Source organism: Balaenoptera musculus, chromosome 14, assembly GCF_009873245.2.
Source record: "Balaenoptera musculus isolate JJ_BM4_2016_0621 chromosome 14, mBalMus1.pri.v3, whole genome shotgun sequence".
NCBI lineage: Eukaryota > Metazoa > Chordata > Mammalia > Artiodactyla > Balaenopteridae > Balaenoptera > Balaenoptera musculus.
In genome coordinates, this window is record NC_045798.1 from 5,391,771 (window position 1) to 5,410,788 (window position 19,018).

General features: G+C 45.5%; 1 protein-coding gene across 1 annotated transcript in view; it reads right to left on the bottom strand.

The window, feature by feature from the left end:
* The window catches only part of TMEM132B (transmembrane protein 132B), a 373,207-nt gene that overhangs the window by 215,771 nt on the left and 138,418 nt on the right, over positions 1-19,018 (bottom strand). Inside the window, exon 2 of the mRNA XM_036823382.1 lies at positions 5,128-6,019. Coding sequence (XP_036679277.1) covers positions 5,128-6,019 — 892 coding nt within the window. The remainder of the gene's footprint in view (positions 1-5,127; positions 6,020-19,018) is intronic.

Here is a 19,018-nt window from a genome sequence, read left to right on the forward strand (position 1 = left end):
AACCAATCCAACTTTTGTTCAAACTGGCCCCAATACAATATGCAGTCAGAAATAGCAATGTGACACATGAAAACTGCACACATCTGTCCCCTGTCCATACGTCTTCAGCTCTGAAATTAGATCTCAGCGAATCTTGTGCACGTTCACGCTCTGATCCGGGGCCTCGTCTGAGCCGGAATGAAATATCTCACATTTCATTCATAAAAGACATGATTAAAACAGACAATCAGTTATGTTTGGAAATAACACGTTCCCCTAGGCCCAAAAACAGTGTTTTATTTTGAGAGCCTGCATACACAAAAAGACAACAGCCAGACCATATATGACAATAAAAGTCTGACCCACAACCTTGCGGCAACCAAGGCAAAAAGCCAAACCACAGCCTCGGCAACAATCAGCCCAGAAAGGTCTGAAGTTGGTCCACGACTGCCTGCTGCCCTTTTTACAGCCTCTGCTTCCAATTCAAGGTCAACCAGAAAAAAGCCAAATATGCTCCCCAGATCCATCACATAAGATACTCACTGCTAGGGGGCCCACCCGCAGCTTCCCCAGGGCAACAATCGGAGCAGACCTGAGTCTCCCTGTTTCCATGAAAAACCTCCCCCCTTCCCCGTCTGCCCTTGAGTCTCTGCCACACGCCAGTGATGGCGACTGACCCCCTTGCCATACAGCTAGCTCTGGATAAATAGGCTCTGTGTGTCCTCATTTGGGTGATCTTCGTTTATTGCCATAATTTCAGTGCAGTCTTCTCTGGCCATAAAGTACAGCGTAAGAAATAATAGTCATCTGTACTCAATATCTTGTAATAACCTATAACAGAAAAGAATCTGAAAAAGAATATATACATATACATGCGTGTATGTATGTGTAACTGAATCACTTTGCTGTACACCTGAAACTAACACAACACTGTAAATTAACTACACTCCAGTAAAAGAAATGAGAACTTTATCCTTGTGTAAGAATGCAATTGATAGTTATATACTGGTTTTTTAAATCAAATTTATTGTCATATCATTTACATGTGAACAAAGTTTCTGTAAGCAAACAAACAAAAAGAAATAAAAGTCCTATCTAGGAAGGCATAAAGACAAGAAACTCTAGATGCTGACCCAGAAAGATTCAAGAGGTAAAGCTCAGTCCCCACCTACACAAGCAGAACAGCCCAAAAGAGTGTTTTTTAAAAGAGAGTTCTCAACTCTTGCGTGCAGACCCACACCCCAGTCCCACCACTTCCCCACTGCACAACTTCAGGCAGGTAACCCCTAACCTCTCTGAGTCTCAGTTTCCACATTCGTAAAATGGGCATGAATACTTTGTACAGTGCCCATGATAATACAATGAGAGATACAACTTGAGTCTGGCACAATATACATAATTATTAAAAAGCATGAATTAATAGTATCGATTGCATGTGTCTGGAGAAAACCGTAATTCAAAAAGATACACGCACCCCAATGTTCACTGCAGCACTATTTACAATAGCCAGGACATGGAAGACGAATGGATGAAGAAGATGTGGTACTCTATAAAATGGAATATTACTCAGTCATAAAAAAGAACCAAATAATGCCATTTGCAGCAACACGGATGGACCTAGAGATTATCATACTAAGTGAAGTCAGTCAGACAGAGAAAGACAGATATCATACCGCTTATATGTGGAACCTGAAAAAGTGGTACAAATGAACTTATTTACAAAACAGAGATAGAGTCACAGATGTAGAAAACAAACTTATGGTTACCAGGGGGGAAAGGGGAGGTGATAAATTGGGAGATTGGGATTGACACATACACACTACTGTATATAAAATATTAATAGATAACTAATAAGGACCTACTGTATAGCACAGGGAACTCTTCTCAATACTCTGTAATGGCCTATATGGGAAAAGAATCTAAAAAAGAGTGGATATATGTATATGTATAACTGATTCACTTTGTTGTACAGCAGAAACTAACACAACATTGTAAATCAACTATACTCCAATAAAAAAATTTTTTAAATAGTATCAACTAACACAATAGTATGAATAACATCATCAATTATAGTAAATAATAGTATCAATTAACACTTTCCGAACATCTACAGGGTGCCAGGCACCCTTCTAATTGCTTTACATGAAGCAACTAATTCACTAAATAATGCCGGTGATGATGGAGGGGATGTTTCATTTCCTGTGATGCACCCACTGACCACTTCTGTCTCCCTGACACACAGTGAATGAGTCGGTGATGCCTGCCTTCACAGATCAGAATCTAGCCCCTCTTCTAAGCGTTGCATCCCCCTTTTTTCAACACTATATCAGGAGTTTTTAAATGCTCACAGGAGCCAGATAGGTGAGTGCAATGGGCCAGGTGTGGGACAATAGGGTGTAGTGGGGACTGCGGTGAAGTAGGCAATGCATGATCCATCTAAAGGGGAAAGCCACTCCCTAATTACAGCCAACTGTTGCCAAGTTACCAAATCTTCAACACTTTCCAAGTAAACGACACATGAGATCTCCCTTTTGTTAGAGGTTGGCAACTCTTTTCAATATTTTAAGGGATGCCATATGAGCTTTAAAAAGAAAGAAAAAAAAAAAAAACAGCATACATCTGTGGCCTAGATTTGCTATGACCACCAGTTTGCAAACTCTAGGCTAGATGTTCTTCCTTTGGGACAGTCCCAAGGCCCCACCACTAAAGGCCCTGTGGATACTACTTCCTGGAGACTGACAATTCACGATTTGACCTCTCAAGGGAAAGTCAGTGTTATAATCCATTTCAGCTCTAAAATTAACTTCCGTGGGAAAGAAAAAACGTGAGGGGTTTCTCCTCGCCATGAAGATAACACTTCAGGAGGCTCTACACTGTGGACGCTGGATCCTCTTCTGGTCTCAGCAGCCTCTCCCTCCCTAAATTGACCCTCAGCTCTGGCATGACTGAGCCACATGCAGCCTGGGGGTGTGGCAGTGGCCCCCTCCTGTCTTCGAAAGGCAGTGGGCCATGGGGGTGAAGGGCACAGGTTCTAGAGCCAGACCGCCGGGATTCACACTCACTGCTCCCTAGCTGTGTGACCTTGGGCAAGATACTTAACCTCTCTGTGCCTCGGGAAAATGGGGATGATAGCCGTACTTGCCTCCTTGAGTTGTTTGTTGTCAGAATTCAGTGAGTTAAGGCATGTAAACGACTTAGAACGTGGCCTGGACCATTCTAAGTCTTCAGTGAAAGTTACCTAGTACTGTTTATGACATTCCCCTGTCCTGAAATGCCTTTCCCAGCCAGGCTCCCAGACTTCCCCGACCACCAGGCCACCTGCTCTCCCTTTCCTCAAACTTCTCACCCAACAACATTCTCTCTACACCAGGGATGGCAAATAAGTTCAGTCTTAAGTGTCATACCCTCTACCTCACATGAATTGGTAGGGGCTGCCTGGAGTTCTGAGATCAGTGCAGTAGATTAGTAATGTCTGCCACAGCAGAGGGAGTGCTGAGGTGCTGCAGTTGACTGGTCATGTCTGCCTTGGGAGAGGGAGGGGCAGGAAAACAGAAACCATCCCTTTGCCATTCTTGGTCTATAGTGAGCAGCTTGCACTGCCTTGCATTGGAAGAATCTCTGCAGAGCAAGAACTGGGTTTTAGACCACCCCAGTCCCACCAGTGGGGTGACTAGCACAGGGCTGGGTCCACACCAATTTCTGAATCAGTTTACCACCAAGACTAACTCAAGGGGCTCCAAATAGGAAGCCCAGTTCCTGCGGGCTACTAAACCACCCTGGGATCTGCCAGAGCCTCGGGATCCTGTTGCCAGGCTCTGAACAAGCACACCTCCAAACAGACGTGATCTGGTACATCAGGGCCTCCGTCAGAATCAGAAGGACCATACTGGACTCATGATTAGTTCTTATTTTTCCTCACCTGCACCCAGCAAAACAAAGCCCCACATGCACTGCAGTTCATATGTCTACCAGCTCGGTGTCTGAGGACCGGGAAACACCACAGCCTAACATTCAGTGGAGACTCCTCATGTGCCAGGCACTATTCTAAGAACTTTATTAACTTGTGTAATCCTCACAACAACCCTGGGAGACAGATCCCATCATTATCCCCATCCTACCAAAGAGGAAGCTGAGGCCCAGAGAGGTTAGGTGACTTGCCCCAGGACACACAGCTGGTATGCAGCAGAGCTACTGCTGCTTCCTACTGCTACCCAGGAACCTACGTGAGCAAAATAAGCTAAAGACAGGTTTGCCCCCTAGCGCAGAGAAGTTCCTCACTTTCTGCAATCCTAAAACCAAGTCTTTGTCCTATAGATAGAGACAGCTGCTTTGCTTTGACAAAGGATTCTTTACTGATGAAAAGCTGCGAGGTGGGAAACACTGTCTCAGAAAGCTCCTTCATGGATTTAGAAATTGGAATTCATTTACAAGGTGTCCACTTCCGGGCATCATGGGATTCTGCCTGGCACATCAAGGGGGCAGTAAGAGGTTCAGACTATCACGTGAGAGCCTGAAGGGGACAAACTTGGACCTCACAGCCCGAATTGCTGCTCTCAAAGCAGAAGTTTTAATCCTGGCTTCACACCAGAATTATACTTAGGGGGTGCTTAGAAAATAGGGATGCCCAGGGCCCACCCCCAAATACTCTGCTTTACGTTGTCTGGCGTGTTGTTTCGATGGGTCTTATTTCATGTCTGTAAGTTTCCTCACAATGCTGGATCCTCAGCAAAGCATCAACAGCCACTTGATAGACTAACAACGCGTTGATGATCAAGAGATGATTTCCGGGCTTCCCTGGTGGCACAGTGGTTGAGAATCTGCCTGCCAATGCAGGGGACATGGGTTCGAGCCCTCGTCTGGGAAGATCCCACATGCCGCGGAGCAGCTGGGCCCGTGAACCACAACTACTGAGCCTGCGCGTCTGGAGCCTGTGCTCGGCAACAAGAGAGGCCACGACAGTGAGAGGCCCGCGCACCGCGATGAAGAGTGGCCCCCGCTCGCCACAACTAGAGAAAGCCCTCGCACAGAAACGAAGACCCAACACAGCCAAAATAAATGTATAAAAATTAATTAATTAATTAATTAATTTTAAAAAAAGAAAAAAAAAGAGTTGATTTCCATCCCATCCAAGCCCGCAACGCCTCTTACCTAAGGGTGAAGCGGTCAGCCACAGAACCACTGGCCAGAGAGACCAGAAAGGTGGCGGTGTCCCCTTCCCGGACCAGGTTCAGAGGTACGGAGATGACGACGTTCTCATCCAGGCTCAGCAGGGACCACTTCAGATCGTCTTGGGTCGGGTAGACCACGACACTCCCGATCCTCTCCCGGGCTGGAGGCGCTGGCGGGGGGCCGTCCTGGCCCGAGTGGATGTTGTTCTCCCACTTGCTGTCCTCCTCCAGGGGACACTGGCCGGCCGGGTCGGCCGGGTACAGCGTGAAGAAGAGCTCCATGGCCGTGCCGCCCAGCAGGGCCGGGATCTCCTCCTCGGGCTCCAGGTCCAGCCCAGAGCTGAACCACTCGGGCAGCACCTCCAGCTCGGCCACACACAGCCCAGGGGTCCCTTGCAGCCGACAGCTGGCCGCCACTTCCCTGGCCTCCGGGAAAGCAAACATCTTGACGCAGGGCAGCTGTTCCGCAGGGTCGCCGTCGGCCCAGCCCATCCCCGTGATGTAGAACAAGGTCTGCACTTTGGGTCTGTTGGAGTAGATGGAGCTCCCGAGGATGTGGGCTTTCAACTTCCAGTTGAAGGGAAACTGGCCCATGTTGCCAAAGGGTGCAGAGGTCAGCATGAGCTCCCGGGGGACCGTCTTCTCGACTGAAAATGGCCCATAGCTGGCATTGACCATCGGGGGGCTCCTGGCTCGGTAGATAAAGAACGACTCCGCCCGGGCCTGCAGACTGCAGTTCCGAGTGACGTCCTGGTTGGCCTCTTTCAGGAAGAAGGACTCCTCTGCGTTAGAGACGTGGAAGCTCGTGGGAAGGTAAGCAGGGAGCGAGGAAAACCTCTGCAGGCTGTCCACGATGGCGCGGCTCTCCGTCACTGCACGAGAAACGAAAGCAGAGGGAGAATGAGAGCCGCGTCCGGAGAGGTGATGAAATTAACGCAGGGCCGCCTCCACCCGTCCACACAACACACGCCCACTGGCCACGCCCATCCGACGCCTGGCTCTCCTCGCGGTGAAAGTCCTGTCATTACATAAAGTGTGTTCCGAAATAACCAGGGCAAGGGTGGGAAGGAGCCCCGTGTGCCACTGATCCAATCGTCCTGTGACTGAATTACCGCCCCCTGGAGGGAAAACGTCGCACCCTCTTGCTCTTGCAAAGCCCCGAACTCAGAGGATCGTGGTCATCTCTGTTGCAATCACCCCCCAGAGAGTAGGCTGCACGCCTACCAAGCCCACTCTACAACCAGGCACTGGACCATTGTATATGACGTGTTAATGCTTGATTACTCTGATATTTATGCTTCTTCCCATCCCTCCTAGATGTGGTGTCCACGTGCATGTTTAGACGCCGCCTAATTCTTTTTGAAATGAGGGTGAAGCGATGGCTCAGCGTTCCCACTTCTAGAAATCTCTCCTTCCGAAACACGAGTGAGAATTCATAAAGATCTGTTTATCTACAAGGATGTCCACTGCAGCATCCTTTTGAATTGCAGACAAACTTATTTTATGTGCTGGAGCCAGAAGACTGGATTTGAATCCTGGCTCTGCCACTTCCTAACTGAGCAACCTTGGGCAAGTTACTTAACTTCTCTGTGCCTCAAACGTCCTCATATAAAGTAGGATATAAATATAAATGATTGTAAGGATTAACGAGTTCATAAATATGAAGTGCTTAGAACAGTGCTGACACACATAAATGCTCAATCTTTACCTGTTATCATTATTATTATTTACTAGTTTAAACCATTCCAAAGGTTTATTAAGAGGAGACCAGATAAACTATACACTTTTACAGTGGGGTAACAGGCAGCTGTAAGAAAAATGAAGAAGAGCTATATCAGCATGTTTGAAAAAATGTCCAAAATATGTCATTAAGCATAACAAATTATAAATGTATCACATATGATCCTATTTAGGTAATTTTTTAAGATTCTATATGTACATATGTAAATGTGCATATATTTATGTTTGGTATCTATAGAATCCAGAAAGGATTTTTGCCTTTTACCACTTATGTTTCTACCTTCTTAAAACTTGTTACGATAATCATGTATTACTTTGTTAATTAAAATACATATAAATATACATGTATATGTATATGTGTGTACATAAACATGTATATGTGGGCATATGTATATGTGCGTGTGTGTTTCTTTCAAGTGGGGAAACACAAAGAGCAAAGACCCAAGAAGCTTCTTCAAAGTGAAGACAGCCCACCAGGAACCAGGGTTGGCAAATCAGGCCAAGAACAGACAGGAATTCTTCCTTGCCCTGAAATAAACCTCTGCCCCTGGAGCCTGGCTTCCAACCAGAGCAAGAGGAAATAAACCAGGCGGCGGTGTTTACAATACAGCATCACCAGAGGATAAAAGGCAAATAAATACTCCATTGACTCTGACTCCTGGTAACATTTTTTCTGCAGCCATTACAAATTCTGTGAAATACAGTTTTCTGTTGACTTAAATAATTTTTGGCCTTTTCGAGGCTGTCCTTGGTGAGCTTTCCCTTCCTAGTGGATGACAAACTTGTAATTAGGAGATTGTGAAACAGATACAACCACGAAGGGGCTGACGCATCCTTTCTCCAAGAAGGTGTTCAGAAGGCAAGTTCTCTGTGAAATGCTGCACGATCTCACTTACATGCAGAATCTAAAATAGTCAAATTCGTAGAAGTAGAGAGTAGCATGGTGGCTGCCAGGGGCTGGGGGGAGAGGAAGGGGGGATGTGGGGCAAAGGGTACAAAGTTTCAGTTAAGCAAGATGACCACGTTCTGGAGAGCTAATGTACCGCAATGCGACATAGTTAACAACCCTGTATTGTACATTGTAATTTGCTAAGAGAATGGATTTTAAAATAAATCTTCTCAACACGCACACATACATACACACACACACACACACACACACACACACACACAGTGATAGCTAGGTGGAGGTAATGAATATGTTAATTAGCTTGATTATGGTGATCATTTCACAATGTACACATATATCAAAACACCAAATTGTACACCTTAAACATATACACTTTTTACAGGTCAGTGATATCTCAGTAAAGCTGAGGGGGGAGGCACTTCCCTGGTGGTGCAGTGGTTAAGACTCCATGCTCCCAATGCAGGGGGCCGGGGTTCGACCCCTGGTCGGGGAACTAGATCCCACATGCATGCTGCAACTAAGAGTTCACGTGCTGCAACTAAAGAGGCCACGTCCCGCAACTAAGGAGTCCGCATGCCGCAACTAAAGGAGCCCGCCTGCCGCAACTAAGACCCAGTGCAACCAAATAAAATGTGTATGGGGTCAGAGGGGAAGAAAGAAAGAAAGTTCTCAAGTGTCATCAATATGGCCAGTCCTGGGTCAGATTAATTACTGGAGGAGAAGTGTTATTCATTATTCATTTCTCCAATTATCTATCTAAATATATTTACTACTCACTTACTATATTTCCAGCCCTGGTAGGGATATCACAGGGGCAAGACAGATGTGGTTTCCGCCCCACGGAGCAGGCAAACTTTGGAGAAAGGCACGGCTAACCTACACAAGGCAGTTACAAAAGTGAACGTTCAGACCCTTCAAAACGCCCATCCCAATAATTCTCCACCTAGGAATTCATGAGAAGGAAATAAGAGATCATCAGAAAGCAGATTAATGTGCAAGCGTCAACACGAGTATGATTTATAACAGCAACACACAGGAAGCAACCTAAAAACTCATCATGAGGGCAATGATTATATAAATGATTAAAATCTTACTCTGTGTGAGATATTAAGCGGTCATCAAAACCACGATTTCAACAAATATGTAGCGCCGTGAGAAAATGCTTACGACATCTTAAGTGAAAGAACAGACGTCAAATCTTGATTTAAGTTATCCCACATCTTTTTAAAATATATTTTCAATAGTAGGTATTTTATGTATGTAATATATATACATACATAAATATGCATATGATACATTCACTTTCATAATATAGACCTGGGTTTCCTCCAGATTGCATCCCCATAGATCGGGCAGGATTCAGATCAAAGACAGAGGAGGAAGAGAGATGACTTTGAAGAAGGAGCCTCATCCAAAGGAAAGTTTTAGCTGTTGCCGCCACCAAGGGGCAATTTGTATTTTGACAATGTCAAGCAATGCAGAAACACCATTCCAGATGAAATTTAAAGTATTTTTTGGTTGGTTTATTTCCCCTCTCCAAACCAAGAAGTTAAATTCTTGGTGAATTTACCCATAAATTAATTGGCAACAAGGGAAGTCTGTCTTCCAAAGCCTGACAATATGCTTCAGCAGAGATGGGTGGGCACACAGCCGCCCAGATTTGGGAAGAAAGAGGTTCAAATTTTACCTTCTCATAAAATCTAGGCGAAGCCCAAGGCAAGGTTTAAATTCTGACTTATTTACAGATGTGGAAAAGGAAATTAAAATAAATGCAAAGTTTAATATGCTCTGTTTCCATTGTGGACTTGTTTTATTTTTTCATTATCATTTATATCGATATTTTATACCTCTCAAGAATTGATTTACAAGAAATTTAAAGCTGAGCCTTCTCTCTTCTTTATTATGGCCAAAGCTTGCATTTTATCTGAAATAACAGTGTGAAGTTTACAATCCTGTCCCACCATAACTCAAGCAAAATACAATACAAATTTTGTCTGAAGGCTGATACGGAAAGCCATAAATATCAGCTGCCAGATCCTCATTTTGTCCTCAAACCAGATTGCCACAAAATATGACATCCAAATTTAGGAGCATTTTATGAAGCCGAGAGACTGTCCTTAGACAGACATCCAGGGTCTGAGAAGCTAACACCCCTACCTTTGGTCCCCTAATGTCATATAGTGGCACCATTCTTCTTCCCATTGGCAGATAGACCGTGTGGCCGGAGTTCTGAATGTGAAATGAGGCCTTATTCAGTCTGCTGATTTCCTAGAGGGCTTTTCACCACCCGACTGAATGAGGTGGGTCCTGAGAGCAGAAAATGAGGAAGTTTTGGGCTTCCCTGGTGGCGCAGTGGTTAAGAATCCGCCTGCCAATGCAGGGGACACGGGTTCGAGCCCTGGTCCAGGAAGATCCCACATGCCGTGGAGCAACTAAGCCCACGCACCACAACTACTGAGCCCACGCACCACAACTACTGAAGCCCGCATGCCTAGAGCCCATGCTCCGCAACAAGAGAAGCCACCGCAATGAGAAGCCCGCGCACCGCGACGAAGAGTAGCCCCCGCTCACCGCAACTAGAGAAAAGCCCACGCGCAGCAACGAAGACCCAGCGCAGCCAAAAATAAATAAATTAATAGAAAATGAGGAAGTTTTAGTGAGGCCCAGCTGCAAAGGGCTTCTCGTCACTGCCCCCCTTATGAGCCAAGAAGACAATCAAGTGCAGGTTCACCAAGAGCACAAGGTTCTCCGGATGGATGCTCTGTGGTTCAAGGGCACTCTGACTGGCAGGTGACTCTGAGGAAGCCCCCAAGAGGACTTCGGGGGGAAACTAACAACTTCCCGGAACGAAGCAGCTCCCAGGGCGCTGGGAGTCCCGGCAGGGACTCTGTGACCCAAAGTGCGTGGGTGGACACCACTGCTGTGCTTGGCACGCGAAAAATACTCCTGGGCACGCGCCTTGGTCAGGAGTGGAGGGACCTGCAGCTCCAAGATAATGCAGCCCACAGGCTCACAAACCTTTCCACTACCATCGCCAGCCCTACCTGGAAGCTGAGTACCAGTCTTGTGGCTCCTGGTCACCCACCTGCGGGTCAAGGCCTGTGACATGTCTGCAGCTGAGTCTCTTCTCATTCCCACAAGACAACACGGACGTGCACAGCCAGGAATAGAAGGCTCTCCTTCCAGTGGGCCAGATGGCCAGGTCTTTGAAAACCAGCAGCAAGAGAAATTGCTCACTGATCTGTCAAAGGGTGGTCCTGAAGAATAGCTGCCACCATCTGGGCACCCCCATGTCCATGGTCATGGTGGCCAGAAGCTACAAGGAGGCCCTTGGAAGCATTCATATCCGTTCAGAATGGTGCAGTGGATGTTGTTTCTGGGGTGGAGGAATGAACCAGGAGTTCATTCACGCTCGTGTTTTCCTGTCTATCTCCACCCTGTTTCTGTGTCTTCCTCTGTGAACTTTTGCGCTTGCCGGGAAAGCTCATCACCCACCTGTGAGCAGAGCAGACTCCTTCCTACCAGGATTTCTCAGCTCAGGAAGGGTTTTTCCAGCCCTGTCCCTGCTCTTCTCTGCATCACAGGAAACTACATTTCCCAAGCTCCTTTGCTCCCTGGCTTCTGGATGCAATGGGATGCTCTGGTAGAAGATGGAGCATGGGAGGTATTTCTCCCCTTGTCTGCCAGCATTTCCTGGCAGAGACCGTGCCTCTTCTCTGATTCCAGCCCTCTTCACGCTCCCCACCATGGATACAGCTCTCCTAGGCAGTAGTTCTAATATCTACTGGATAGTTCCAGCTTCTGGGTTCTGATAATCCAATTTCCCCACTTTGTCCCTTCAGTCCAATTGGTAGCAGCTTCCGGCTGTTATTAATTTCTGGATAACTTTACCATTCCCAGAAGGTGTTTACCATGCCCGACTTGGTTTCGCAGATCTTCCATCACCCAAGTAACTAATTCCCTTGATTAAATTCCCTCTGTGGAAATAACTAGAGTGGTTTCTCTTTTCTTGGCTAAAGCCTGACAAATACATCCAGTCACTAATCACACCTCCCTATTACATTTCTTCAAGGCCACGGTCACCACATGAAATTAGCCTTCATGTTTTTACCTGTTTACTTATTTTCTATCTAGTCTATTAAAATTCAAGCTCATGAGAGCACAGACTTTGATATCCAGTTTATTGCTGAATCTCCAGTACCTAGCAGAAGAAAGTAAACAAATATGTGCTGAGTGAATGTCCATCAACTAAGACCGCCACGGTTTAATGCTTGAGAGAATAAATCTCTCTGTGTTCCTTCTGAGCCTTTCTTTGGCTTCTCCCCAGGGTTGTTAATAGATATCATTAGTATTAACAAATCATTGGTCCATCACATTATCACTCCATTCATGTCCTCTCAAATATCACATCGCTGTGGTCACTAAGCTGGTTGCTAGGTTTGCCAAGCAAAGCGCTGCAATTCTCACATGGAAGGAAAAAATACCACTTAAAGGAGAAACAGCACTTACAGAGCACTTGTGATGTGCCAACACACCTGGGCATATATAACTGCTAAGTCCGTTGATTATCACAATGGTTGTGAGATGAATAGTTAGTCCCTTTTGGAAAATGGTGAAACTGAGGCACAGAGAAATTAAGCAATTTGAACATGGTTGAAGTTAGGGTTCAAACCACCTCTGTCCAATTCCAAAGGCTTTCCACTTCTCTGTACGGCCCTAGGGCCAACTGGCCTGGTGGTTCTACAATGAGGCCAAGGCTATATGGAGGCCAGCTGAAGGAGCTGGAACTCAATGCTCACTATTCCAGGTTCATGGACAAAATCCCTACACACCCAGTGAGGCTTTCATCACTCTACCGTCACAGGTGACTGTCTCCCATCCCAGGTACCAGCCTGGATTCCCAGGTAGAGCAGGAAAATAGATACAGTTGACCCAGTTGCTGGCAAAGCAGCCAGAGATCCATACCTTTAAGGTAGCAGTAAATGTGGAAAAGCACGGCTACCTGTAAACCCCTGCACATGGCCTGGAGCCTCAGGAGGAGTAGCCAATGCAACAAGTCAAACCTAACGCTCTCAGGTTAAGGAGGAGAAGTGCAAGTGGTGAGTTATTCATGAACTACCAGCTGTGGTGGAATTTATTGTACATCCTCAACCAGTTTGCTCCCACCCCCACCTGTATCCCGTCACTGTACCCTGGGGACCAGATCCTTCCACGCCTCTGCATTTGAAACACAAGTCACTGATCACATAACCAAGAAAAGGCAGCAAATACTTAACTATTGAACTCAAAAGCCACCCATATAACAGTAAGATGGGAGAAGTCAGATGAGTTTCTGTCTTTCTCAACCAGATAAAATACACCATGGCTGAGAGAGAAGGAGAGACCATACAGACAGGAGGGCATGAAGCCACCAAGGCCAGCTGGTCATCAGGCAGGAGGGATGCTCGCCTTTGTCCCAAGATTCTTCTCCAATTTCAGAGTGGGGAGCCCTGTGTAGCCAAACATGGGTTGTTCACAAGGACAGGAAACAGATAAAGAGCAGACCAGAAGCAGGGGGAAAACAGGAAGCAGAAGAGAAGCAGACAGGAAGCAGACAGGAAGCAGACAGGAAGCAGACAGGAAGCAGACAGGAACAGACAGCAGGGAGCAGGTCCCTTCTCCCAGCTCCAGCCCTGCAACCTCCTACAGCATCCCCCACCCCCACCCCCGTTAGCAGAGACTAACAAGAAACAACTGGCTAAGGGAAATGTGGTTTTCAGATTCCAGCCCCCAGCCTTAAAGACCAGAGAATGGAAAGATGAGTTTGGAACTAAGAGACAGTAACTTAACAACTGAGATCCCATTTGTCAGAAGAGAAAATTGCAGCAGAGAGGCATTAAGTCTAGTAAATGATGGTTCCAGGTCAGGATTCCAAAAAACTGGCTCTATAGTGTATACCCCTAACCACCGCCCTATAGAGCTTCACACATCGAGCCCGCTGGGGAAAGGAAGAACTCTTATTCCTTCATCTCCAGGCTGTCCCATAATTCCTTCTTGGTCCAGAGGGAGACAGGGAGACTCTAGAGAAACACAAAATAAAACCCAGAAAGTGAGAGTTTTTAGAGAAGAAGCCAGGAATCCAGAATTGTGTGTCCCCATCAGAGGCTGCAGAATCGTAGCAGGAACCATGGAGAACTCCTAGGTACTATATTGTAGTTTGTAGAACTATCAGTGGAATGGAGAATATGGGAATAACATCCGGTCTGGAGGAAAAAGATAAAGACTTTGGTTTGGACACATTCGAGTTAAGGTGAAAGGGAGATGATGGGGAGACAGGTGAAAATATGAATGTGGGATTCAGGAGGAGGTGGACACCAACTTCATCTCCACACAAAGGTAAACTCCTTTTAGACACGGTGCCACATCCTAAGATAGGGATTCTGAACTCTGGCTACGTAGTAAGTACACATGGTAAAGAACATATGTATTTATTATACCTGTCCCTGCCCACCAGAATTCATTTAAATGGTCTCGGGGAGGGGCCCAATTGTTTCTGTGTTCTCTAGATGATTCAACTGAACACCAGTGGAAAGAAACACCACTAAAAGTTCAAAGACACTATTGGTACACAGTAGGTGCTTTGTGTATATAGGTTTCCCCCGCTATCTGAAAGTAAATCATTCCTGTGAAGTCTTTCGTAAGCCGAAATGGCACAAAGCAAAGAAGCAATTACCTTAGAGCACATCTTGCTAATGATGCACAAAATAAAGGGAGATAAAACACAGGTGCTCACACAGTTCAAAGCTATGGCGACTTGATGCTGAGTGTATGTAGTTCCGGGGAAGGAGCTTGGTGGTGCCACTCTCACCCGTCAGGGTGCACGATACCTCTGTAAAGGCTCACTGCAAAACCAACGCTCAACACTCGTTTCACTTTTGGCCTTTTTTTGTAAAAGGGGAAATCCTCTTTAGATTTCTTTCAGGTTAGCGAAAAATGGTACTCATGTAATTCTTTCGTAAAAGCCAAGTGGCATAAAGTGAACTTTCAAAAAGCAGGCGGGTACCGGTACTCAAAAATGAATAGTCACTCATTGTCTTGAGGACAAGTCTTGGGTCATATACCAGTAAATCCATTAAGGATTAGATATGACTATAAATTACAGTGATAATAAAAAATATAGAGAAATAAGGGCAACGAGAAAAGAATAGAATCATCATCATAGTCATCATTTATTTACAATCCTTATGATGTACCAAGCACTAAACTAAGCATTTCACCGGTATTAACTCTTTTAATCTTCACAATTTTTGGATTATGAGGATTTGATTATCAGCCCCACTCATAGATGGGGAAACTGAGGCACAGGGCAGTTAAGTGACTTGCCTAAGATCCCAGAACTAGTAAGTGGCAGAGGGGAAACTGGATCCAAGTTGTCAAGCTCCAGACAGAGTCTGCACCCTTAGCCGCTATGTTCTGCTGCCAGAGGAAAGCTTAGCAAGCAAAGTCTACATTGTGAGAGCTTCGGCAATGGCTAAAGGGACTGCAAATGTGCCTCTGAATTGTCCAGCTCTCAAAGCACGAGATGAGGTCACTAGTTGGACACCATTCATAAGATGAAAGCAAGAAGCAAAGCTTTTCCTGGCTCTGGGAGAAATTCCTCCGGTGGTGGAGCCCCGAGGGACACAATGGCATCCCTACAACACAGTGAATTTATTAGCAGGCTTCCCATGGTACTGTCCGCACAAGGTGGGATGCGACAGTGAAGGACCATCAGGCAAAGGTGATTGTGCAGAGGACAAAGGATTGTGAGGCAAGACAGTTGACAGCTCTTGGAAGGTCTGGCCTGATGGAAAAATAAAATCCAGAATAAGATCCTAGAGGAGAATTCTACCCTTCAAACTCTCCTCCATGAACGTGCTTTCTTACCAAACCAGCTAAGGTCTTAGAAAGTGGTAAGTAGCAGAGGTCTTGAGACTATATTCTCTGGCAAGATCTGGGGGCACAAATATTCTACACAGACCATCCAAGGCCAGTGTACAAGATTTAAAACATAAGGAAGAGTATTAATCTTTTCTTCATGAGGTCCACCACTTCTTTTATGCCATAAAGGTCCTTCCCAATATCCCAAGATCAAATATATACTCACTTATACTCTCAACTGGATTTCCATGGGTGGGTATAGGTATATTCATGTGTGTGTCTACATTTTTGCATTTAATTCTTTTTTATCGAGGTATTTTGGGCCATTAAAAGTTGTATATATAAAATAGATCAACAACAAGGTCCCACTCTATAACACAGGGAACTATACTCAATATCCTGTAATAAACCATAATGGAAAAGAATATGAAAAAGGATATATCTATCTATCTACATATCTACATATATATATATATATATATATATATATATATATATATATATATATATATCTGAATCACTTTGCTGTACACCAGAAACTAACACAACATTGTAAATCAACTATACTTCAATTTTTAAAAAGGAAAAAATGTTGTACATATTCAAGGTGTACAATTTGATGATTTACATTGTGAACAAATCACCACAATCTAGCTAATTCATGTATCTATCACCTCAGATGATGAATCTGAGGTGATGGGTATATGAATTGATATTTTTCGTGATGAGAATACTTCAGATCTACCCTCTTATCGAATTGTATGCATTACGTTTAATTCTTGAATCCATCTGAAGTTTCTTTTGGGGTATAATGTACCTGGCACACAACTGAATCAGCCGGCAGAAGTATTTTATTTGACTTCATAGTTTAAGGGTTTTTTAATTGAAAAATAATGTGACTGTATTTTGGGGATAGAGGCTTTAAAGAGGTAATTAAGTTAAAATGAGGTCGTTAGGGTGGGCCCTAATCTGTATGACGGGTCCTTATAAGAAGAGGAGATTAGGACACAGACACACACAGAGGGATTACCATGTGAGGACACAGGGAGAAGACGGCCGTCTACAAGCCAAGGAGAGAGGCCTCAGGAGAAACTAGGCCTGCCCACACCTTGACCTTGGACTCCAGCCTCCAGAACCATGAGGATAAATTTCAGTTGTTTAAGTCACAGAATCTGCAGTACTTTGTTATGGGAGCCCTAAAATTGAGAGAATACTCTTCTTTATCAAAATTCTATCAGTTCATCTTGCTTATTTTCTTTTTTTTGTCTTCAGGATCACTTCAGATTCACTCCGTCAAGTTGCCCCAAACCCCGTCAGACCCTTTACCTGAAGATGAAGGGCTGCCTATGGGGGTTATGGATGCTGTGCCACTGTCTGCCATATTTTTCTTCATTATCCCTTTTTTTTTTTTTTTCGGCTGCGTTGGGTCTTTGTTGCTGCGCGCGGGCTTTCTCTAGTTGCAGCGAGCGGGGGCTACTCTTCATCGAGGTGCACGGGCTTCTCATTGCGGTGGCTTCTCTTGTTTCAGAGCATGGGCTCTAGGCGTGCAGGCTTCAGTAATTGTGGCTCGCGGGCTCAGTAGTTGTGGCACGCGGGCCCTAGAGTGCGCGGGCTTCAGTAGTTGTGGCTCGCGGGCTCTAGAACACAGGCTCAGTAGTTGCGGTGCACGGGCTTAGCTGCTCCGTGGCATGTGGGATCTTCCTGGACCAAGGATCGAACCTGTGTCCCCTGCATTGGCAGGTGGATTCTTAACCACTGCACCACCAGGGAAGTCCATTCTGCCACATTTTTCTATGTGTTTTCAAGTTTTCTAGAATGAACATGTCTTCTTGCTTATTTAATCTAAGAGAAATACTGACATTTTTTTCCCTTAAAAAGAAAGATATGGAACTTGATTTTAAGTAACAAACTGAACACACTCATTTCCTTGCATCTCTACAGAAACCCCGGAGAAATAAAAGCGTAAAAGTACAGAAAGGAATAAGCTTATGAACAAGAGAAATGGAGGAGGGCCATCTGAAGATAAAATATTTCAACAAATTTATGGACGATAGTAAGTGGATGAAAGCGCATTGATGGGCAAGACAACAGGGGAAAGCTTGAGCTGGAACTGCTCTGCCCACTGGGAGCCCCAAGGGGCTCTCGACTCCATGTTGGCACATAGAGTGAGGACAAGAGTAGAAAGTGGTTTTACTCCCTGAAAACCAAGGGAGTAACTGAGTTCTGCAGATGGGACACCCCGTCCAGGCAGTCCTCCTCCCAAAGTCCCCACCCATAGTAAAAGGCAGAATACTTGGTCTTTATCTCCAGTCAAAACTCACCTCTTCTCTAAGGAACCTGAATTAACCCTTGACGGGAAGGTCAGGTGCAAAAGTGTGGGTGCTGGGGCTCCCATCCTGAGAGGGGACGGAGGTGAAACAGCCAGCGTGCAACCATGCGCACTGAAGGTGCACACTGAGAAAGTAATGCTGGAAGTCAGAAGGGACGATCCACAGCGTGAGATTAAAGAACCAGTGGAATAACATCAGCTCCCACTTGCCTAAGCCTAACCCAACATGACTGGGGTCCTCGTAAGAAAAGGTGATTAGGACATAGATACACACAGAGGGATGGCCATGTGAAGACACAGGAGGAAGATGGCCATTTACAAGCTATGATGGCCAGGGGTTTCTGTGACTTACAGCCAAATACAGTGTTAACCGGTAAGAAAGGAAAGTAAGGAGGAGTGTAAATCAGCTAAATTCTCGTCTTTTACAGAGAGAGCGCTGCTGTTGAAATTTGTTAACGCAAGGAGTACAGGTATAGGGAATGGTATGTAGAATGATAAAAATAATCACCACTAACAGAACTAAAATCAGAAATGACTGGACCTGGCTGACGTCAGGGAGAGGGATCAAAGCTACAGAGGGATGGAAGACGATTGCCTTTCTTTGAAAGTTATCCTGAGCCATTTTATTTTCCCCACATGCATGCATGACCCTGAGGACGCGTAGGCTTTGTCTGCATGAACCCAGAACTAGCCAAGCAGGGGAGGACAGCGTTGAACAGATGCTGGAAATTTGAGTGTGGGGTAAAGGGAGAGTGGCCTTAATCTTGACCACAAGGCATCGGGTCTATGGGAGAGATGTCTACCTGTCAAAAAAAGACAGCACCAGAAACTTTCCATCCACTGTATCTCATACGGCCGCTCAGCCAGGGACCATCCGGCCTCTCCTGCGGTCCAGCGTGGCCACGTGACTAGTTCTGACCAATGAGATAAGAGCCTGTCTTGCGTATCACTTTGAAGTCAAAATTCTTATCTTTTACCTTCCACCAGTGAGAG